Raw genomic sequence first — 24,322 nt, 5'->3', positions numbered from 1 at the left:
CTGCATAACTGTAGTAAACAAAGCGCACGCGCCTGTGTTGTTCATTCATCATTTAGCCTACACACAGACACGCAATTCATATTTAAACAGTCTTTTTGCGGTTTGCAGTCAGACACTATTCAATATCGCGATTAGAACAAAGCACTTAAGAATAAATGACTTACTACATCAGCTGGATCCGTTGCTCCTCGAAATGAAACTACCAGCACTTCTGGTACATTTTCCAGGGTTATTAGATAGTATTATTCCTCACAGCGTAGGGATACACAGCTGTAGTAAGATACTTACTAAACACGATGTGTTTTATAATCCAGCTGGTGGGCGTTGGCATGTTTGAATGGCTTGTCTTAGATCATTTGCGTTTGAATACCGCGCGCTCTCCGTGGGTGTGGCACATTAACGCGTAATCAGGTATAATGAGCTGGAAAGAAAAAGACTGACATCTCTCTCACTTTTCATACAGATTACATAAACTGAGATAGTTTTTTTTTATATAAATTAATTCATTTAAAAGAAGAGAGTTCAAGCTTCATTATGGAAAAACACTCGTGCCTCTATGACAAGTATTCGCGGAATTACAGTTAATTTTCGGACGCGTTTCAGAATGGACTTAACTGACAGAGAGAAGGCAGAACGCGCATCATGTTTGTTTTTCTTTATTTGGCGAAAAGCACAACACTTTCTTTTTATTGTGAGTATCCACAAAAAAATAGACACTTATCAGGATCTAATGATGTACAACGCTTAATATGTAAGATCAAAATCAACAGAGTATTTTGAGTTTCTTTGCACTGATAAGAAAAAAAGCGAGACTATCGCGCCCGCTATAGTCGACCTCAGAGGGTTAACATCCTTGATGTGTCATTACAAGTGCACAGCCATGTGAGTGATTGTATTCAGAGTGAACACGGTGACTCTGACTGCAGTAGATGTGAAAGATATGAATAAAAGTGATGTTAATTCAGCCAGCTCACATACCTGTATTTACTTCCTGTTTTCGGTCGAAGTCCACAGTAGTAGATTGTCGAGCGCGCGCTATCATTGGTAACTAAGCAGTACCGGATGAACTATCCATTTGAGCTGATAATCTCAGAACACCACACAGCACCGTCATCGGCAGACAGCTGACAGTTTGAGTCTCCACTGTTGCTTAGTTACCAATGATCATGCATGCGCACTCGACAATCGACTACTGTGGACTTCGACCGAAAACAGGAAGTATATACAGGTATGTGAGCTGGGTGAATTAACATCACTTTTATCTTTCACATCTACTGCAGTCAGATTCTCTGTGTTCACTCTGAATGAAATCACTCACATGGCTGTGCACTTGTAATGACACATCAAGGATGTTAAGAGGCTAAAAGCAGGTTTAAAACTTGCCCCATTTAAGTCAACAGGGTACAAATTTTAAAAAGAGGATAACACGGTGTAGGCAACACAGATTTTTGTTGTTCTCTGTACTGACAGCACTCCAAATTTACAAAAAAATGAGGTCAATGTTAACATTGACCAGAGTTCTCCTTTAATCGTGCAGGGCAACCACCCATAAGAGCATTACAATTATCTAGCCTTGATGTCATGAACTAATTGTTCTGCATTTGTCATTGAGAGCATATGACGTAATTTAGATATATTTTTCAGATGGAAAAATGCGGTTTTACAGATACTATTCACGTGACTTTCAATTGAAAGATTGGTATCAAAGAGCACACCCAGGTTCCTAACCGACAACGAGGACTTGAGCAGCCATCAATTGTTAGACAGTATTCTACTCTAGTGGACAACCATAATAACACTTTTACTGCCGCCGTTCTGTCGCGGCGGTAAAATTTGGGGTGTATTTGCTGCCTTTTACCGCTAAGAGGCGCTACAATCACAGACTTTGAATAGTATCCGTTTATTTTCTCTATTGCATAATCTGCCAACACGCCGCGGCTCATTCAGAGCGATTGAAAGCTGGTAGCAGATGAATTCACGTGAAACGTAGAAAATAATTCATAATCACACTACTGAAATTACATTGAATAAATAATGGAAACTTAAAACATTGCAATAGAAACATATTAAGCTACATCAATGAGGCTTTGCAAGAGCATAAGACATTCATCGAACAGTGTTCTGATGGTAGCTCAGTGGTCAACGCAATGACATGAGATTCTCGGAGCTTCAATGGACCCGAGATCGAATCTGATTGTAACATACATGCTGTTGGCCGGCAGCTTTAATGTTTTACCGTTCTTGATGCTTAACTGTTTATTAGCGAGTTTATTGACTTTTATTTATTTAAATTCAAACGTTTTGTTTAATAGCAATGGCAAATTACAACCTAAATTTGCTACATTTCTGTAGAGCCACTGCACAGACAACGAAACTGATAAAGGAAGATTGTCACCCGATCGCGTCAGAAAATGAAAATGAAGAAGCTTGTCTTTAGTCTGCTAAATTATTGTGTAAAAAAAACACTAAAATTACTTAAGTTTGAAACCCCATCGAACATTTCAAGGTATAAATAAAGTGTCGGGACAGTTTTTTAAAAAAACATTAAACAGCTGCATCCAGTTTAGAGCTTCCTTTGCGATGCAAAATAAGAAACACAGAATCTTATTCTTGCGACATTTTAAATTTGTATTGGCAAAAAAATTGCAGATAAATTAAACAATTAAAACAGTACAAAAAGAAAATAGTCCAAAGCAACATAAATTAAAAACAATGTTTTTCTTTGCCTCTCTCTCGCGCTGGATCTCTTTTTGGCAAGTTTATTTAGTCTCCCTTGCTGCGCGCGCCGGGTCTCTCTCGAAATTATACATTTCAGGGTAAAAACACATCATACAGCTGATAATACTGTATATGTCGCTGCGTGTCATCCATACAAATTGCGAAAAAAAATACAGTAACCAATTATTTAGCCTTTGTTGCTTCAAAGACACAGCATGCCTTGTTGAACTCACCTACAATAAAACGAATTAAAGAGCTCTGTATCTGCTGATCACTACCATTAGTTTCTTGGCATGAACGCGTTTCGTCAACAGTTCATGTTTAGATAAGCCAGATTGTTGACAATCATACACACTGCTCAAACATTCTAAAACTCTACAAAACCAGTTGAATAAACTGGATTGACACTTCAATTTAAATTTTGTGAATTTGTTTAAAATATGCTACAATAAATAAACTACAATATTTATAATAATAAGATATGGGGCCTACATTTGGACACATCGAGAGATTTATCCTTAAAATAATTTTGCCTTTGCTCATCAGGCTGGCTATCCGACACTCTATAAAAGAGGAACATTAACACCTATTGTCCTGCACACACTGAACTGGCCCTCCAAACCCCCCACAGGCTATCTGAGTTTGAGATTGACTTAAAACAAAGTTTTAATTCACGCTTAAATCTCTATTCTAGGCATTAGCATTGGGCTATTAAACTGTTGATAATGAAGGAATTAAATTATTTAAGCTAGGTACATAGTGATATTTCTGTCATAAAAGTTTATTACTAAATATTTAATTATTTCAATAATCGAAGAAATAAAACTGGTTTGGGCCAGCTTTTTCCAAGCAAAACTATAATCTTCAAATGCATGTTCTCATGAATTCTCATTTGTTGTCATGAACAAAATGTTCAACTCTACAGGGATCGTTAGATCCTTACAACCAGGGTGCATGCAATTTGTGAATTAAGTTTTTTTATCATTATTATTATTATTATTATTATTATTCAAATACATCTCGAACCACGGTGCTTCGTGGTACTGCTGCTAAACTAAATAACATTTATAGAATAATTATGAACTTAAATTAAAGAATATCGCAACATTTTGACAAATAAATTATTTGATCTGTTTTTACATTTTAATTCAGGGCGATTTAGCCTACATTTAATTAGAGCGAGATTTTCACCCTTGTCATTTTCTCATTGGGACGCGCTTACATGATGGCTAAACTGGTACCTCTCGTTTTCATATGGATTGCATAATCAGATAACATTTATTAGCCTAAATATTTAGTCATTTAAAGGCTTTAGACATGGCCGATTTCTTATCGTGACTGAGTTGAGGCAACTGGCTTTTGGTTGTGACGCGCAGTTCCCGGAGACAGAGACGACAGATAAACTTTTGTCGTTAGCCTAATATGCATAAAACGATGTAGGCTACTCTACTCTTATCTGTATGACCAAAAAATCACGGAGTAGCCTATTAAGTTATTTTAGCTGTTATGAAAAAAATGTATCCAAATGAACGCGCCGCCGCGTTTGTCGAACACTAATTCAACATGCCAGAATAAAACCGATTTTAGAAAAATGCATATGGCCACTCGGATACCCCTTTTCCACCAAAAAAGAACGGGTTCGGAACTGGTGCTGGTTCAAAGTTGGTTCGGAGTTGGTTCAACTTGCGAACCTCCTCAGAACCTGTTTGTTTTTCCACTTCTAGAGCGCCCAGCGAACGACGTCGTTACGTCACTGTGTACGTCGCTTTACGTCTCAGCTAGAAACGCTTGCAAGTACAACATTACTTTGGGATTATCTCTAACTCGTGAACCAAGAAGGCTTTAAAAACAATTGAAATATGTAAGTCTTTTAATCTTTTCCTTTGATATGTAATCTTTTCTGATTAGTTATGTACACCTGTCTCGTCTTTTTTTTCTCTCCGTTTATTTGTTCTATTTTGTGACTGTTTTCTTCTTTGCTTACATAATGTTTTCAATAAAAATTTTTTAAAAAAAGCTGGAAACGCTTGCGCCAACTTCAAGCATAACAATTACAATGGCGGACTACATCGTGTTTCTGCAAATGTTTCTCCTGGCTTTGCGGTCAGAAAAGATGTTTAGGACACATCTAAACCCGCCCCCAGCCCCCGACGTAAGCATGACGTGGTAAAAGAACGGTTCTCTGGTTCTAGTCCAGCAAAGAGTTGGTGCCGCTTTGGAACCAGTTTTCCTGGCCGAGAACCGGTTCTTTGGCTGTCGAAACACAAAGAACTGGTTCGCGCGCAGGCACCGGCTTCGAACCGGCTTCGAACCGGCTCTCAAAACGCTTTGGTGGAAAAGGGGTAGGTGTGGTGTGCCAAAACACTTAATTCTAAACTTCAATATTTCATTCAAAATAATCTCAAAACGCCTTGTGACATTTTGTAAAGCCGTGCATGCATTAAGGCCACTGGAACTAATGAACAACTGAAACGCTGGTTTTGGTTTTATTGTTTGTCGTTTAAACGTGCCTGTTGCATAGGCTATCTTTATTTTATATGTTTATTGTCTATTGGTGAAGTAGCCTATAGCATTGATTACTGTGGAGGGAGGGGTGTGGGGATTAAAATAATTCAGCAGAAGCAGGGATGTTTAGACCAGAAGGAAATCCCCGTCCCCCCTGGCAAATCGCACTTTACTTAAAACCTTAAAAATCAAAGGCTATATATATATATAGACTTTGAAACAGTGTCATCAAAATGATTTGAAACAGTGTCATCAAAATGATTGAAACCTAAGTTCTACCACTCGACCACATTCTACCACTCGACCACATTTCTCACTGAGAAATGCCCAGAAGTTCGGTTGTTGAGCAGTCAGTGTGCACGCGCGGGAGAGAAGCGCTCTTCAATCTTCTCATTCCTCAATAGTTTAGCGTCATTGATTGCACCCAATTTATTTTCACTGACTGCGAGATAGACCTATTTTAACTTTTGATTCATAAAATGTTCTGCTTTAAAAGTTTGCTATATTCTATTTAAAATGTAGGCTACTTTTACATAATTACGTTTTGCTTTCGCTAAATGTCCCTTTGCGCCACCTGGTGGTCATTTCGCGAACGACTTTGAAATGCGACTGTTTTTTTTTTTTGCCGCGGTGGATTTGCTGCGTTAGTTGCCGCGGCGGTAATAGGCATTCTGGTTGTCCACCTACTGTAGGTAATTACGTGAGGAAGTTTTTTGTCCAATAATTAGAATCTCTGTTTTTTCAGAATCATTTACATTTACATTTATTCATTTAGCTGACGCTTCTATCCAAAGCGACTTACAATTGCTATATGTCAGAGGTCGCACGCCTCTGGAGCAGCTAGGGGTTAAGTGTCTTCCTCAGGGACACATTGGTGTCTCACAGTGGATTCGAACCCGGGTCTCTCACACCAAAGACATGTGTCTTATCCACTGCGCCATCACTACCCCAAAGGTTATCCTTCTATGTATTTGTTAATCAAGTACTAGGAAATTACTAGTCATTCAATTTTTATATCCGCTATGCATTCCGTTAATTTTGTGAATTGGTAAGTTCCGTCAGGGCTTGAAGAAATATAGAGTATCATCAGCATAATAGTGAAAACTAATGCCATGCTTCCTAATAATATCTCCTAAGGGTACCATGTACAGAGTGAACAGCAACGGTCCTAGTACTGAGCATTGTTTTGATCGATAAGACATCTGTTCATTTACTGCTACAAACTAATAACGGTCATATAAGTATGATTTAAACCATGCAAATGCAATTCCACTAATGCCAACATAATTTTCGAGTCTTAGGGGAAAAGCATCACTTCAATGTAATTGCAAAGCTCTGTTTGTACTGTCAAGGAAGGTGAACTGTTTTTCTTGTAATTATCCCCTCCCCTACTTTTTTTTAAATGTTCATCATTTTTGCTGTTTTTTTTACATTGAATTTGAAAATGTAAGTTTTTTTTCTAAATTCAAAATCTCTCCATTCTATCCATTATGCTCCTTCTAAGTTGCTTTTTTTAGTTGAATTTTTTTTAGAAAGATTTTATATCTTAAATGTAAATAAAGTGATCTTAAAGTCTCTCTCTCTCTCTCTTTTTCCCTCTCAGCCTGGATAAGGGTTTTCCATTCGTGGGGCAGGTGGGTGTGGAATCTAAAGTCATTCCAGGTTTGGATAAAGGAGTTCAGGGCATGTGTGTAAACGAGCGAAGGAAAATCACCGTACCTCCTCACCTGGCTTATGGAGTCTTGGGAGCTGGTAACAATGTCTTTAGTTTTTTCACCTTAATCAATAAATTATTTTCCTAGTATGAGAAAGAGGCCAAAAAAGGCAATACATATCCCCAATTTTACACAGTGTTGTGTTTACAGTGGTCCTCCTGCTATGTATTTGTTATTTGATTCATTATAATGACTGATTTATTAAAGTTATTTACAAATGATTATTTTATCTTCTTGCAAGAAACAACATTAATTAACTATTACCTTAGAATTAGAAATAGTAATACAATATTTGACACAATTGTGGATTGCTGTATATTTAGGGTTCCAATTGCCCTAAATTTAATGTTTCTCATCCTGAAGTTAGACAGATAGATAACACACTCTTTCTATAACATATACTTTTGGGAGAATCCTGCTTTATACATTGAGACTATTTACCAATTAGTTAAGCCACACTTAGTTTAACATTTAAAAAAAGAAAATGTAAATTTGAAAAACATTGTATTTTTTAACATTAATTTAGCCATATCCAAATTAAATAGGTAACACTTAAAGGTGCAGTGTGTATTTTTTAGCGACATCTAGCGGTTCGGTTGTGAGTTGCACTAAGGGCTCAGCCCCCTACTCACCCCTCCCTTTCGAAGAAGCTACGGTGGCTAAAACCGGACAAACATATCGTCGTCTGAGACAGCAGAGAATAGCCAGAGTAAGCCAAGAATGTGTAACATTGTCACTGTTTCTGTACCACAGTCTATTATAAACCACATCATGGATGAAGTTTACAAAGCCATAGTCAGGTGAGGATCAAGGGTCTTAATATATAATATAATAATTGTAATCAGTTGATTGTCTCACAAACGTAACCAGCACATTTCTCCCAACATAGCAAACCCATAATACAGCGAGGGAGAAGAACTATGCAACTATATATTTTTTTCTAACAGGGTAGTAAAAGTTTCGCTTGCTAAATATGAGCTGTTACTAGCTGGTTAAAGCGGAAAGCCTTGTTTAAACTCGACGCGCCCGTGTGAGCCCAAAGGTGCGCGCGGCAAAAATGACATGATTGTAACAGCGCGCGCGCCTCAGCATCCCCTAGTCACCAATTACTACACACAATAGGCTTTTTTTCTCTGATTTTGAATTTCTTCGCGATCGACTTAGAATGCTTCCAAGATCGACTTGTCGACCGCGATCGACGGGTTGGTGATTCCTGTAACATACTGTTTTACGGTCAATGACAAGAGTACTAATCAGCTGTCTCACGAACGTAACCAGCACATTTGTCCCCACATAGCAAAGCCTTAACACAGCGAGGGAGAAGAACGTCTCAGGTTACGTATGTAACCCTGGTTCCCTGAGAGGGAACGAGACGCTGCGTTGAGACGCGGGGGGAACGCTCTGCGTGATTGCGTCGTGAAGCACGTGTATAATCAGTCCAATGGAAGAGCGAGACGTCATAGGCGGTGACGTCATAGACCAGGAAGCTATAAAGCACACCAGAAAACAGACCGCGACAGCTTCTGAAAAAGCCTGAAGCAAGTCGATCAGGGCATGCAGGAAGTATGGCGGGAGAACGCAGCGTCTCGTTCCCTCTCAGGGAACCAGGGTTACATACGTAACCTGAGACGTTCCCTTTCAAGGGAACTCGAGCTGCGTTGAGACGCGGTGGGAACCCCATACCCACTACGCCATAAGACAAATGCCCGTTCTGTGTGAAGTCCTTGCGCACACTAGAAGCAAGCAACCTAGCCCCGGGAGTGGAGAGGTGTAGGTCATAAAATCTGACAAATGTATGAGGTGAGGACCAGCCTGCCGCATTACAAATATCCTGAAGGGAAACACCCGAAATTAAAGCCTAGATGCAGCCATACTCCTAGTAGAATGGGCCTGAACAGCCACAGGTGAACGCTGTCCGGCCGCTTCATAAGCAAGTGAGATAGCCTCAACTACCCACTTGCTCATTATCTGTTTAGATGCAGGGCAACCTATCTTAGGTTACCCGAAGCAGACAAATAATTGTTCTGATAAACGCCACTGAGCAGCTCTGTGGACCTAAGCATCCAAAGCCCGGACAGGGCATAACAGATTTAAGATTTTCCTGATCTGGGGTATTAAAGGTGGAGGACAGAAGGCCTGGAGCACAAATGACCGCACATTTAGTAGGGACCTAGAAATACAACCCGATCTGGGGTGAAGAAATACTACCACCAACCAGGTGCAAATCCAAGTACGTGCAGGCCTCAGCCTCATGTACCACGGAGAAGACGAAATTAGGGATCTCTCCTCAGAGATAGCCCAGCAAAGAAACATTCATTACAGAAATCAAGTACTGTACCAAAAAGGGCAGAAACGAGATTCAGAAGGCGTTCTCTGCACCAGGCAGAGAACAGCATATTAGTCTTCTCGTGGAGGGAGCTCTAGACTGGAGTATGGTCTCCACGACCTCGGTCGAGAAACCTGAATCTATGAGCTGGGCCCCCTCAGAGGCCGAGCCCACAGTATCCACAACTCCAGAGCTCCCAGGAGCAAAGATATCGGGAAAAGCGTATAGGTGTAGTGGCAACCACACCTATTACATTACATCCAGTCCAAGCGGAGCTGGATGCGTGAGGGAGAAACACAAGGGCAATGCATTGTACAAGCGATGCGAAAGGTCGACTTGTAGTTTGACCGAAGTTCTCCCTAAGAAGCTCCACCACCTCGGGGTGAAGTCTCCATTCCCCGGGCCACAGCCCCTGCCTCAACAGGATATCTGCTCTGATATACGAGACCATCAGTGTGTTGTCCGGACCCTTCGCCGACCAACCACTCATGATTGCCCCCGACTTGTGAGGGAAACATCCGTCGATAGCATTATGCGTCGACAAGAAGCCCCCAACACTGGGCCTGGGCGAGGAACCAAGGTTCTTCCACATGACCGAGGCACGAAGGCATAGCCGCGTGACCTTGATCATGCGAAAACGGATTTCCCCTCGGAGAAAACCCCTTGGTCCCGAGCCACCACTGCAGGGGTCTCATGTACAGAGGGCCAAAAGTAACTACGTTGGACGCAACTGCCATGAGCCCCAGCCAAAGACCGTTCACCGAGCGGCCACTCATGACCGCCCCCCATCCTGTGAGGGAAGCATCCGTCGATAGCGTGACGCGTCGACAAGAAGCACCCAGCACTGGGCCCTGGGCGAGGAACCAAGGCTTCTTCCACATGACCGAGGCACGAAGGCATAGCCGCGTGACCTTGATCATGCGAAAACGGATTTCCCCTCGGAGAAAACCCCTTGGTCCCGAGCCACCACTGCAGGGGTCTCATGTACAGAAGGCCAAAAGTAACTACGTTAGACGCAACTACCATGAGCCCCAACAGTCTCAGAGACTGTTTGCAGTGAGTGACTGACCTAGTTTTACATTCTTTACGGCTGTGAGAATCGCAGAAATACGTGCAGGAGACAGACGTGCTTGCATTGTTGTCGAATCCCATAATACACCTAGAAAGTGGTCCTCTGAGCTGGGAGGAGTACACTCTTTTTGGTGTTGAGCCGCAACCCCAACCTCCTTATGTGGGACAGAACGACATCTCGATGTTGAACTGCCAAAAGCTCGGACTGAGCTAAAAATCAACCAATCGTCGATATAATTTAATACGCGAATGCCCTGGAATCTCAGAGGAGCCAGAGCTGCATCCACGCATATTGTAAAAGGTGTGGGGTGATAACCTAGGCCGAATGGAAGAACCCGATACTGGTATGCTTCGCCCCTGAAAGCAAACCTCAGGAACCTCCTGTGATGAGGATAGATAGATAAGTAAGCGTCCTTTAAGTCTATTGTGACAAACCAGTCCTCGGACTGAATCTGTGACACAATCATATTTAGCGTAAGCATAATATGCTGTTTAATTGACGCAGGTCTAGAGTAGGACGCAACCCCTCATCCTCTTTCGGAACAATGAAGTAATGGCAGTAAAACCCTGACTGTCTGCCGGGAGGAGGAACCCCTTCTACAGCTCCTTTTGCAGAAGTGTCAGTACTTCCTGCTCCATAACCAAAGCCTGCTCGGGGTCCACCTCAGTGGGGAGGACCCCTAGAAAATCTGGGCGGACAAGAACCGAATTCTGAACCCTTTTCTATAGTGTGCAGGACCCACCGAGAAATATGTGGCAGTAGTTTCCACGCTGCCAGAAATTCTACTAGGGGAACCAGTCTCTCAAGACTGGCCTCTGGATTTGGTTGAACAGTCAGTACGGTGCCCTGAAGCGGTGAACCGGCAGGGAACAACCGAACTGACCGTTCTACGACCCTCCTCGGAGGATCGTATGGGGACGCTGACACATCGGTGCCCTGAACGGCGAACCAGCAGGGAACAACCGAACTGGCAGCGCTGCGACCCTCCTCAGAGAGTCGTACTCCAGAGGGCGCCGAGGAGAAACGATTTCTCAAAACCATCCCTGCCCCGAAGGAGCCCTCAGAAGCTTTATTAGAGATGACAGTCCTCAGATCTTGCCTCCCTTTAAATAACTTAGTTCCAATGGCCCTCCTCGGAGGATCATTGGAAAAAGCAGGCACCTCGGCACCCTGAAACGGCGAACCGGCAGGGAAACCGAACTGACTGCTCTACGACCCCCCTCGGAGGATCGTTTGGGGACACTGACACCTTGGTGTCCTGAACGGCGAACCGGCAGGAAAACCGAACTGGCAGCGCTGCAAACCTCCTCAGAGAGTCGCACCCCAGAGGGCGCCGAGGAGAAACGATTTTCTCAAAAACCATCCCTACCCCGGAGGGGACCACCCTTTAGAAGCCTGATAGCCTCGGCATCAGGGCTTCCTATTGTCCAAGCTTTTTTAGAGATAAAATAGTCCTCAGATCTTGCATATCTCTAACTGGCTAGACTGCTACCGCCACCCAAGTCCCCTTTGATTGTGGAGGAGCCCAAATGGCGATGCTCGCTGTGCTGCGAGGAGCTTAGTAGACTGAGACTGCTCCGCCCAGCAGTCTCAGGAACATAGATTGGTGAGGAAGAAACCTCTGGAACGCCGCTGAACGGTTTATTCTTAGTTTTTTGAAAGCGGAGCATCCAGAAGAACAGACATAATTTTATCTTATTTTTCTTTACTTTTAAATCAGAAAAACGTATAAATATATATATATATATATATATATATACATATATATCAGTCCGTGGCCACCAGCAGGAAAACAACCGAACTGGCCGTGTGCGACCCTCCTCAGAGAGTCGCCACCCAGAGGACGCAGAGGAGAAACGATTTCTCGAAACCGTCCCTCCCCAGTATAGTTTATCTGTTTTTGCACGACGCAATTCTCGAATAGCGTCAGTGCTGACAACCTCACATTCATCCATGTCTTTATAATTTAACCACCAGCGTTGCCTAATAAAATTTTTTATTTAGATGGCTGGTGGGTAACGTCGGGGTTAAAAATTATGACGCCGACTCGGGAGAGAGAAAAGTAGCAAGCGTCTCTTTAACCCGAGGCACTGTCATACCATGATACTTAATACCCATAGCATTACTATAGTTAGACGTAGGGCATTAAACACATAAAATAGAAACCGACTTATTCCACGATCTTGACACCTCAGTGTGGTGTGGAGATAGGGAAAAACGGCAGTCCCCGACGAGGAGGCTGAGATACAGAGTTTTTCTGTTTTTAGATATATTTCATCTAATAAACTCCTTATTTTCACTCTCATAAAGCTCAGCTGGCCAGAAAATATTTAACTAGCAACAGCACTAGATAAACCTCCTTTTAAAGCTCCTCTTTATTCAACAGAGTTATGAGCTGACTTATTTATTCATTTATTGAAAACTCAAACATCTGCCTTTTTTTAATATCTTTATTTGTTTTGTTCTCTTTTTCTAAACAAAACACTAACGATACCAATTCCTCGGAACTGGAAATCGCCAGCACTGGATCTGGCAGGTGAAAGCTGAGATAGGGCGGAGCCCGTCCCAACCCCCGCTGTCAGATCCGTTTGCGAACCCCAAAATGCGAGTCGCCGCCGTGCATCGGCAACAGCGGGACCCGCGCGGGGAGCGCGAACCGAACCGTCCTCCTCGAAGAACGCCCGGCGGGAGCGGAGCGTCCTCACGGACAGTTTCTCGCAATGCTCACAGTCAGCCCCCTCGAGAACTGACTGTGGCATGCTCCACTCCCAAATAGTAACAAAAAGCTGATGTGTGTGTCCCCACCCGTGATATAACGTGGGCAGGGAACAACACAAAAGCTGCTTGCTCTCTTTTGCCATAATATATATATATATATTGCAACTTGACAGACAACAATAAATATGACAAGGACAGAATACACAGATCGCTTGCTGAAGGCAACAGAAGCTGTCGCGGTCTGTTTTCTGGTGTGCTTTATAGCTTCCTGGTCTATGACGTCACCGCCTATGACGTCTCGCTCTTCCATTGGACTGATTATACACGTGCTTCACGACGCAATCACGCAGAGCGTTCCCACCGCGTCTCAACGCAGCTCGAGTTCCCTTGAAAGGGAACTAAGTTACATGAAACAATCCAACTACATATTTTACACCACTGACAAGGGAAAAGTCACTACTCACGGTGTCTAAGGCTAGCTTCTAGCTTTCTGCTGCTTCTCTTTCAAGGTAGTGACGAAACGCGCTCTGTAGCGCTGTTTGTTTGCTGTCGGCTACGGTAGAAACATGACGTCACAATATGTCGACCTTCATAGAAGGGGGTGCCTGCGGTTATGTAGATATAAATGTCTCATTGTAAGGTAATAAAAACATTACGGTTTATTAAGTAAGTTCTTTAAACAACACTGAAAACATAGTTATGAATGTCATATTGCAATTCTGTTAATAGATACTCAAAATTATTACACATTGCACCTTTAAGAATAGTTCCATCATTAATGAATAACTACACAGGAACAAATGAGTAACACAATATTAACAGTCTAGTAACAACTATTAACTAACAAGAAGCTCTTATTAATTAATTAAGTAATAGTGCTCAGTTGAATGATGTAGTTCACTATTAGTTAACATTTTAAGCTTCACAAGGACTGAATCATTCTTTGTTGATATTAATTCAAAGATTTAATGTAAAGGATTACAGCCAGACAGCATGGTCACATTGATACAATGTTTAGTTTTGATCCAAACCATCATTTTGATTGAGATTGACATTTCAATGTTCAAAGTGTTGTTGGATCAGCATTGAAATTTTGATGAAAGCCGACAGGACACATGGGTGGAGACAGTAACATTGAACTATCAGTGATTTGTAGTTGATGCGCACAAGATCATTCAGGCATGTATCTCTGCAGAACACTAGTGTGTGTTTCTCAATCAGTTTTCAACGCTTTACCCGATTTGCTCTAATCCACTGGGGGCTTGGTTTAGGAGTTGGCCTTCATGATTTTAGCAAGTCTGCTGAAAAATGGTTGAAAACATTCAAAGCTTGTTCGTATTCATACAAGCGCTGCACAGACCAATCGGCGACTGACTTGAAGCAGTGTATGCTGGTTAGAAATTGTATCTGACTTAAACGTGCAGTGTGTATATTTTAGCGACATCTAGCGGTTCGGTTCCGAGTTGCATGAGGGCTCAGCCCACTGCTCACCCCTCCCTTTTGAAGAAGCTACGGTGGCTAAAACCGGACAAACATATCGTCGTCTGAGACATCAGAGGATAGCCAGAGTGTGTAACATTGTAACTGTTTCTGTACCACAGTCCATTATAAACCACATCATGGATAAAGTTTACAAAGCCATAGTCAGGTCAGGATCAAGGGTCTTAATATATAATATAATAGTAATCAGCTGATTGTCTCACAAACGTAACCAGCACATTTCTCCCCACATAGCAAACCCATAATACAGCGAGGGAGAAGAACCACACTAAACTATGCAACTATATATATTTTTTTCTAACAGGGTAGTAAAAGTTTAGCTGGCTAAATATGAGCTGTTACTGTCGCTAAGCTGGTTAATCAATAACTACTGTTGTTTCATACCTCACAATAATGCCTCTAAATACCTCTGCAATAATAATTTATTATTTATTATTATTATTATTTTATCATGAACTTATTATTTATCTTATCTTAGTACATGTATTGTTAACAATTTGTTCTGTCTAATTTTTAAATAGGTCTTATTTCTTTTTTTTCTTTTTAAATGCGCCTTTGGGGTTGTCACAAGTAATTTCATTGTGTTACACAATGACAATGAAGTACTACTACTACTCACAGAGGACTACTATATACAGGTTTATAATTAGCATAAATAATACATAATGTGTAATTATGTTATGAAAAACATAACTCTGGTAATGACTGAAATCATTGTAAGCTTTTGGGTTTTTTGAAAAGTATTGGATAGTAACTCAAGTGTTACTACATCCTAGATAGGACTACAATTTATTTTGATCAATATTCTAAAGTGAAAGCATGGTAACTTCCTTGTAATGACTGACGTCATAGTAAGCTTTTGAAGTTTTGTAAGGTTTTGTAAAGTAATTCTTCCGTAATGGATTTTTTATCACTTGAGTCTTTTTAACTGAGAACTATAACTTGTCAGGGTTCTGTCATCTCGGTCTAGTGTGTTTCTTGGTTTTGTGACAGAGCCCTGACACTACCGTGTTTTACTCTCTTTGTCTGTGTGTCTTGTTGTGTTCTGTTCCCTTTCAGTTCAATCACGTTCGATGTAGTCGGACGTACCGTACTGATTGGGATCACGGGAGCCTGTCATCTTCGAGTATTGAAAAAACATGCCAATGCACATTGGTGTGCGAGATTTGCATCTTTGCATCCGCCCCGCAGCGCAGGTATAAATACGGAAGCGGATGAACGCACCTCTTGTCTTTCGCTTCGGAGCTGATCTGATGTCGATGTCTCTGAAGAGTGTTGGAGTGTTTTCAACGAGCGAGTGTGTGTGCTTCTTCTGGAAGTCTCTCCCGGTGCTGGTGTGTTACAGCGCGAGTGCAGCGCTGATTGTGGGCCTTCTGAGTTGTCAACTGCTGTTTTAACAGCATTCTTTGTGTTTGTTTGTACTGACCGTTGGTTAAAGGGCGAAGAAAGTGAGTGCTTCACTGGTACAGGCTGCACTATCTCCTGTCAGTGTTGCCGCGGTCATTCCCCTGTGGAATCCGGCATTAGTGATAGCGCTATTTCCTGAAAGAGCAACACGGGTGTGTCTGCGTCTTTATCAAGATGCCATTCCACCCGTGCGTTTCTGGATGTGGTCGTTCCCTATCCCCAGGTGACGGTCACAATAGATGCATCACGTGTTTGGGCTTACAGCAAGATAAAGTAGCTTTTGTGAATGGTTCATGTTCTCATTGCGGGAACATGACTATCTCGCTGCTGAGATCAAGACTCGCTTTCATCCGTGAAGGTGGAGTCCCCATTCCCATGCCCCACTCTAGCGCTCCTTCTGGCCCAACCCAGAAGAGAACAATTGCGCCGTGTGGGATGGGTGATCTGAGGATCACAGTGAGGGCTTCCCCATCCGGTTACCATTCCCCGTGGGCCCCTCACTCCTCTGTCGCACTGCAGCCGGTGGAGCTCCCTGTGGAACGTGCTGATCCCTCTGTAGTGGACCGACCCGCCTATTCTTTCAGGGCTTCTCCTGAGGACAGGATGTCGATCGGAAGGGGAGCAGGACTCTGGAGACTCTGGAGATCCAGAAATGTCAGCTATGCTGAAACGGGCCGCCAAGATGGTCGGGCTCTGGGGCGGGCCATCCTGGTCCTCAGCGCGCCGTCTGGTGCCTTTTTTTCCCGAAGTGCATGAGGAGGTTACTAGGTCGTGGATGGCACCTTTCTCTGCCAGAAACTGCCTTAGTTCCTCCTCCCCCCTCACTACCCTTGATGGAGGAACGGTGAAGGGTTACGAGGCTATCCCTCCAGTGGAGCGGTCTGTCGCAATGCAACTGTGTCCACCGACCGCTACCTCTTGGAAGGGTGATCCTCGTCTCCCCTCTAAGACATGTAAGTTATTGTCCGTTCTCACAGGCAAGACTTACAAAGCCTTTGGGCAAGCTGCTTCCTCCCTGCATGCCATGGTGTTACTGCAGGTCCACCAGGCCAAAGCACTAATGGACATCCACGAGGGTAATCCAGACCGTGAGCTCCGCACTGCAAACGACCTTGCCCTCCGGGTTGCAGCTTGCGCGGTTGCTCTGGCGATGTCAACTTTAGTGGCCCAGGAGCTCCATCTCTGGCTCAATCTGGGTGATATAAGGGAGGTGTGTCAAAGTCAGGGTGGAAGAGGAGCAGATGCTTCCCTCGACAGCCCCTCCCTGGCTCATTCCTCTGAGGGAGGATCTTCTCTCTCAGGGATGGGGCACCGTATGGCATCTGCATCCACTCCAGACCTCTGGAAACTCCATGTCTGGTCCCTGGACGGGACTACTACCACAAGCTGTAGTAGATACCATCACTTCTGCGAGAACATTCTATACGTGGCATGTTTACGCCCTGAAGTGGAACCTGCTCGTTAAGTGGTGTTTTTCTCACGAGAAGACCCCCGAAGATCGGTACTGTGCTTTCCTTCCTGCAAGTTGGATTGGAGCGAGGGCTGTCTCCCTCCACCCTCAAAGTGTATGTTGCCTCTATTGCCACACATCACAATGCAGTTGATGGGAGATCCGTGGGGAAGCACGACCTGATCGTCAGTTTCCTGAGGGGCACGAGGAGACTGAATCCGCCTCCCGATTCTCACGTAATCCTGAGATCCTGGCCTGGATATGTACCATGTTCCTACCACTCCCTTTCGGGACCAGGTGTTAAACCTATAAGCGGTGCCCCCAATGGAGGCAGACCCAGCCCTGTCTTTTCTCTGTCCCATCTGCGCTCTGCGCCTGTACGTGGACAGAATGCAAAGCCTCCGGACCTCAGACCAGCTCTTCGTCTGTTACGGAGGCCAGCAGAAGGGAAAGACCATCTCCAAGCAGAGGTTGACCCACTGGATTGTGGATGCCATTGTCTTGGCGTCTTGCCTGCCCGGAAACGGCCAGTCCATATGTGTAACCTCCACATGATACCTCCCTACAGGCAGGATGTGGATTCTGCGGCGTCTCCCTTTCCACTGAAACGGCACGCCTTAACCAGTGTCTGTCTGAGTGGGTCATGCGGTGAACTTCCCTGGCCTAAGCCCTGTCCCATCACCGCCTCAATAGATGCGGGGGGTTCAGGAGGCTTCAGCTAGGCACTGCTAGGTGGCAGCACTAGGTGGCGTTTTAATTAGGATCCCAATCAGTACAGTACGTCCGACTATGTCAAACGTGACTGAACTGAAAGTGAACGTTTCGGTTACGTATGTAACCCTCGTTCCCTGAAGGAGGGAAAGGTGACGTAGTCTCGTCGCCACTAGAGCTGGATCACCACTGACTCCGGGCTCCGCTTGGCTCCTCAGCGAAAAACAAGTGGTGCGTGCATCCGCTTCCGTATTTATACCCGCGTTGCGGGACGGACCGTGAGATGCAAATCTCGCACGCCAATGTGCATTGGCTCGTTTCTTCAATACTCAAAGATGACAGGATCCCTAAGCGTGATCCCAATCAGTACGGTACGTCCGACTACGTCTCTGATCCCTCCTTCAGGGAACAAGGGTTACATGCGTATCTGAGACGCTCTGCACACGGTGGGTGTTTCCACGGCCACATGCTTTTCTGTTGTGTTTCTATCTTGTGCTGCATCGCACAAAGCTAGTGTTTCTCACTGGCTGTGTGGGTTCTTGTTATCTTGTTCTAAACACGTGGCTTATGAATGCCCCTCATTAGCTGTGTGTTCAGTTTCCTCACCTGTCCTTCCTCATTACCAGCCTTGTTTGCTGTCCTATTTATTCCCCTTGTGTTTACTGTTCTGGGCTAGATCATTGTCGTACATCGTCACATGCTGTCGTGTTTGATTTCTGTCGTGTCTGATGATTCCTGTCGTGTATGTTTCCTGCCTAGTCAGTCGTGTTGTGAGTCTACCAACATAATCAAGTCTAGTCTCTAGTCATTCCCCCCATGGGGTAGTTTCTGTTTGTGTTTTACTTTTATATTAATAAAGCCCATATTCCTCTGCATCCTTGAGTCCTCACTTCAACCATTACCTCAACCTGTGACATTACTTAATAATTTGTTAATCAGAGTTTCTTGTTAGTATACAATTGTTACTAGAATGTTAATATTGCGTGTCTTATTTGTTTTTGTGTAGTTATTCATTAAAGATGGAACAGTATTTTAAAGTGTTACCTGAAACACTAATAAAAGTTAGTAATTATGTCTGAAAACACTGTTTTCAACAACTAGGGATGGAAAAACGTCTCAGGTTATGACTGTAAACCTGGTTCCCTGAAGAGGGAGCGAGACACTGCGGTGAGACGCTGTGGGAACGCCTTTGCGTGATTGCGATATGTAGCACCTATGAAATCAGTCCAAATGGTGTGACGGAAAGTGACGTCATCAACCAGGAAACTATAAAGCATACCTGGAACAAACAGTCTCTAGCTTCTGATAGGCTGAAGCAAGTCGCTCACAGGCATTCAGGGAGTATGGTAGTGCGACGCAGCATCTTGTTCCCTCTTTAGGGAACCAGGGTTACAGTCTGAGACGTTCCCTTTCAAGGGAACTTGAGCTGCGCTGAGACACTGTGGGAACACTATACCCACGACGTTATAGTAACAAGTGTCTGTCCATGTGAAATCTCTGCACACACTAAGACTAAACCACCTGCGCTCCTGGAGTGGAGCCGAGGTCAAGGTAATAAAACCTCACTAATGTCTGTGTAATGATCTACAGGTCCTTCTCAAAAAATGTTGTAATATGATATATTGTTTTAATACTGATGATTTTGGCATACAGCTCATGAAAACCTAAAATTCCTATCTCAAAAAATTAGCATATCATGAAAAGGGTCTCTAAACAAGCTATTAACCTAATCATCTGAATCAACTAATTAACTCTAAACACCTGTAAAAGATTCCTGAGGCTTTTAAAAACTCCCAGCCGGTTTCATTACTCAAAACCGCAATCATGGGTAAGACTGCCGACCTGACTGCTGTCCAGAAGGCCATCATTGACACCCTCAAGTAAGAGGGTAAGACACAGAAAGAAATTTCTGAAAAAATAGGCTGTTCCCAGAGTGCTGTATCAAGTCCCTCGGTGGGAAGTCTGTGGGAAGCAAAAAGTGTGGCAAAAAACGCTGCACAACCAGAAGAGGTGGCCGGACCCTGAGGAACATTGTGGAGAAGGACCGATTCCAGACCTTGGGGGACCTGCGGAAGCAGTGGAATGAGTCTGGAGTAGAAACATCCAGAGCCACCGTGCACAGGCGTGTGCAGGAAATGGGCTACAGGTGCCGCATTCCCCAGGTCAAGCCAATTTTGAACCAGAAACAGCGGCAGAAGCACCTGACCTGGGCTACAGACAAGCAGCACTGGACTGTTGCTCAGTGGTCCAAAGTACTTTTTTCGGATGAAAGCAAATTTTGCATGTCATTCGGAAATCAAGGTACCAGAGTCCGGAGGAAGACTGGGGAGAAGGAAATGCCAAAATGCCTGAAGTCCAGTGTCAAGTACCCACAGTCAGTGATGGTCTGGGGTGCCATATCAGCTGCTGGTGTTGGTCCACTGTGTTTTCTCAAGGGCAGGGTCAATGCAGCTAGCTATCAGGAGATTTTGGAGCACTTCATGCTTCCATCTGATTACATTTTTCAGCACGACCTGGCACCTGCTCACAGTGCCAAAACCACTGGTAAATGATTTACTGACCATGGTATTACTGTGCTCAATTGGCCTGCCAACTCTCCTGACCTGAACCCCATAGAGAATCTGTGGGATAATTTGAAGAGAAAGTTGAGAGACGCAAGACCCAACACTCTGGATGAGCTTAAGGCCGCTATCGAAGCATCCTGGGCCTCCATAACACCTCAGCAGTGCCACAGGCTGATTGCCTCCATGCCACGGCGCATTGAAGCAGTCATTTCTGCAAAAGGATTCCCGACCAAGTATTGAGTGCATAACTGAACATAATTATTTGAAGGTTGACTTTTTTGTATTAAAAACACTTCTTTTATTGGTCGGATGAAATATGCTATTTTTTTGAGATAGGAATTTTGGGTTTTCATGAGCTGTATGCCAAAATCATCAGTATTAAAACAACAAAAGACCTGACATATTTCAGTTGGTGTGCAATGAATCTAAAATATATGAAAGTTAAATTTTTATCATTACATTATGGAAAATAATGAACTTTATCACAATATGCTAATTTTTTTAGAAGGACCTGTAATATCACTAAATCACAAACATATTGGAGGGAAACTCCTGACAATAATGTTTTAGAAGCAGCCATACTCCTAGTCTCTTTGTCTGACGTCTCACAGTGCCACGAAGGAACGTTACTAAAGGGTGTCTTCCCAAGGATACAACACTTAAAGGGACGTGGTAAGAAGCTAAGGCCACCATTTACACCTTAAGTGTGGAGGGCGAAAACCCTGCAGAAAAACGCTTCTGCAGGAACTCCAACACTGCGCCCACTGGGCAGATAACTGGGTCCAGCTTTTGCTCTCCGCACCAGGAATTGAAAAAATATCCAATTCAAGGTGTAGAGTTTCCTCATGGAGGAAGCTCTGGATTGGAGGATTGTCTTAACAACCTTTGTTGAGAGACCTCAACTTATGAGCTGGGCCCTCTCAGAAGCCAAGCCCAAAGTTTCCACAATTATGGGCAGGGATAAAGTATCAACGAGCTCGCCTGAGAGAAAAGGTCCCCCCTGAGCGGAATCTCATGAGGAGAGCCGTCGAGAAGAGACTCTAGGTCTGAGAACCATACCCGGCGTCCCGGCGAACTCTCTCCTGAACTCCTGGGAGCAGAGCGATAGGGGGAAATGTGTACAGACGTGACCTCGGCCACATCTGCACCATAGCGAAGAGGAGAGGAGAATGGAGGAGCAGAATGACTGAGTGAGAATGACAGTGGACAGTGTGTTGTCTCTTAAGATGCATTTATTTATTTTCCGTCCATGCCCAAAGCTAACGTTAACAGCTGACCGGTGTTTTAAAAATGGCGTCCCAAAGTTTTAGTTTTCGAACGTTAAGATAATCCCACCCCCAGCTCCTGACGTAACCGGTTCTTATAACCGGTCCATGCTGAGTGGAACCTGTTTTGCTTGGCCCAAAGCCAGGTTTATTTGCGTGGAAAAGCAAAGAACCGATTTGAAACTAGGCTCTGGCTCTGAACCAGCACCAGAACTGCCTTGGTGGAAAAGGGGTATGAAGGAAACATCTGTCGTTAGCATTACGCAACAAAAAAAAGCCCCCAAGACTGGGCCTTGGGCGAGGAACCAAGGTCTCTTCCACATGACTAAGGCACGTAGGCATCGCTGCGTGACCTTGATAATGCGAAACGGATTTCCCCTCTGAGAAATCCCCTTGTTTCTGAACCACCACTGCAGGGGTCTCATGTACAGGAGGCCAAAAGTTATTACGTTGGACGCAGCTGCCATAAGATCCAACAGTTCCTGAAACTTTTTCATGGTGAGCGACTGGCCTAGTTTTACCCCATTTTTACGGCTGAGAGAATCGATGCTATACGAGCAGGGGATAGTTGTGCCTGCATCGTCGTCAAATCCCAAACCGCGCCTAGAAAAGTAGTCGTCTGAGCTGGAAGGAGCACACTCTTCTTGGCGTTGAGCCTCAGCCCCAACTTTAGACATCTCGATGCCGAACCGCCATCTGCTTGGATTGAGCTACAATCAACCATTCGTCGATATAATTCAACACGCAAATGCCCTGGAGTCTCAGTGGAGCCAGAGCTGCATCCATGCATTTTGTGAACCTAGAAACCTAGGCCGAAGGGAAGAACCCCATATTGGTATGCTTCGCCCCCGAAAGCGAACCTCGGGAACTTCCTGTGATGAGGATGGATGGCTACATGGAAGTACACGTCCTTCAAATCTATCGTAACGAACCAGTCCTCGGACTGAATCTATGACACGATCTGTTTGATTATAAGCATTTTGAACTTGAGTTTTGGAACCCTGCGGTTTAGTTGACACAGGTATAGAATAGGACGCAGCCCTCCATCCTTCTTTGGAACAATGAAGTAACGGCTGTAAAACCCTGACTCCCTGTAAAACCCTGACTCACATTTTTCAATGGATTGCCTTAACTCACACTGAGTACATAATTGGTCCCATTGTCTGACCTGAGAACTTTCACTGGTCCCCTTTTGGCTTCAAACCAAAAAAAAAAATTGGTATAGCATTTAGACAGGAATCAGTGTCCAGTGAAGAAGCAACTTTGATGTGCACTGCACAAATTGCTAAGCAAGTGAAGATAATGCCATATTTCTTGACAAGGGTTCTTCCGCGTTTAACCATGAATGGTCCAAATTAATCTGCACCTACTCTAGTAAAAGGTGGATCATCTGGCAACACCCTGTCTGATGGTAAGTCTGCCACTATTTGTTTGCTTTCGCAGAAGAGTCTGTACTTCTTGCTCTATAACCAGAGCCTGCTCGGGGTCCACCACCATAGGGAGGACCCCTAGAAATCTGAGTGGACGAGAACCGAAATTAATTCTGTAACCCTGTCTATTGTGAGCAGGACCCAACGAGATATATTTGGCAGTAGTTTCCACGCTGCCAGAAAATCTGCTAAGGGGACCAGTCTCTCGAGACTGGCATCTAGTAGTGGTTGAACAGCCACCTTGGTGCCCTGAAATGGCAAACCGGCAGGGAACAATCAAACTCACTGTTCTACGAACCTCTTTGGAGGATTGTAGGGGAACGCTGACACCTCTGTGCCCTGAAGCGATGAACCGCAAGGGAACAATCGAACTGGCAGCACTGCGGTTCTCCTCGGAGGGTCGCCCCCTAGAGGGCACTGAAGAGAAACGGGCACCGTGTAATGAATGTAAGGTGGAATTCGTTTCTCCCCAAAGGGGACTGCCCTCAGAAGTCTGACGGCCTCTGTGTCGAAGCCTGAATGCCCCCTTAGTCGAAGCCTTCTTTGAGATAATGATTGTCCTCAGATCTGTCTTATCTCAAGATGACTACGGTTGAGACTACTAAAGGAACCAGCCTCTCAAGACTGGGCTGTAGTATAGCTCTAGAAGCCAATCCAGTGTCCTAAAACGGATAACCGGGAGGAACAACCAAACTGACCCCTCTTAAACCCGCCTTCTGCGAGTCAGACACTGAGACTAGAACTCGCTGGAGAACGCTGTGCCTCAAAGCACACGTTGGTTCTGGAGTTGGCTGAACGGACCCTGAGGGCACCTAAGGGAGATGGGCATCGTATAATGAGATGTTATCCATTTACCCTGGGAATTCACCATTTATTTCCTCAGAATTAAATGACTTTCTATAGCAGATGAGTACATATTTAATTTTCTCAAAAATTAAATG

The 24,322-nt window shown here is 44.1% G+C and overlaps 1 protein-coding gene across 4 annotated transcripts in view; it reads left to right on the top strand.

Annotated features, from left to right (window-relative positions):
* fkbp10a (FKBP prolyl isomerase 10a) overlaps window positions 1-24,322 on the top strand; it is a 361,807-nt gene that overhangs the window by 76,631 nt on the left and 260,854 nt on the right. For all 4 annotated transcript variants that reach the window (XM_077195548.1, XM_077195550.1, XM_077195549.1 and 1 more), the window contains exon 2: window positions 6,827-6,975. In XM_077195548.1, the coding sequence (XP_077051663.1) occupies window positions 6,827-6,975 (149 nt within the window). The remainder of the gene's footprint in view (window positions 1-6,826; window positions 6,976-24,322) is intronic.

This window comes from Siphateles boraxobius, unplaced genomic scaffold (assembly GCF_051911475.1).
Source record: "Siphateles boraxobius isolate OS27281-9 unplaced genomic scaffold, OSU_SipBor_1 33, whole genome shotgun sequence".
NCBI classification, from domain to species: Eukaryota; Metazoa; Chordata; class Actinopteri; order Cypriniformes; family Leuciscidae; genus Siphateles; species Siphateles boraxobius.
Note: the sequence above shows the minus strand (reverse complement) of the source record. Positions and strands in the feature narration are given on the sequence as shown.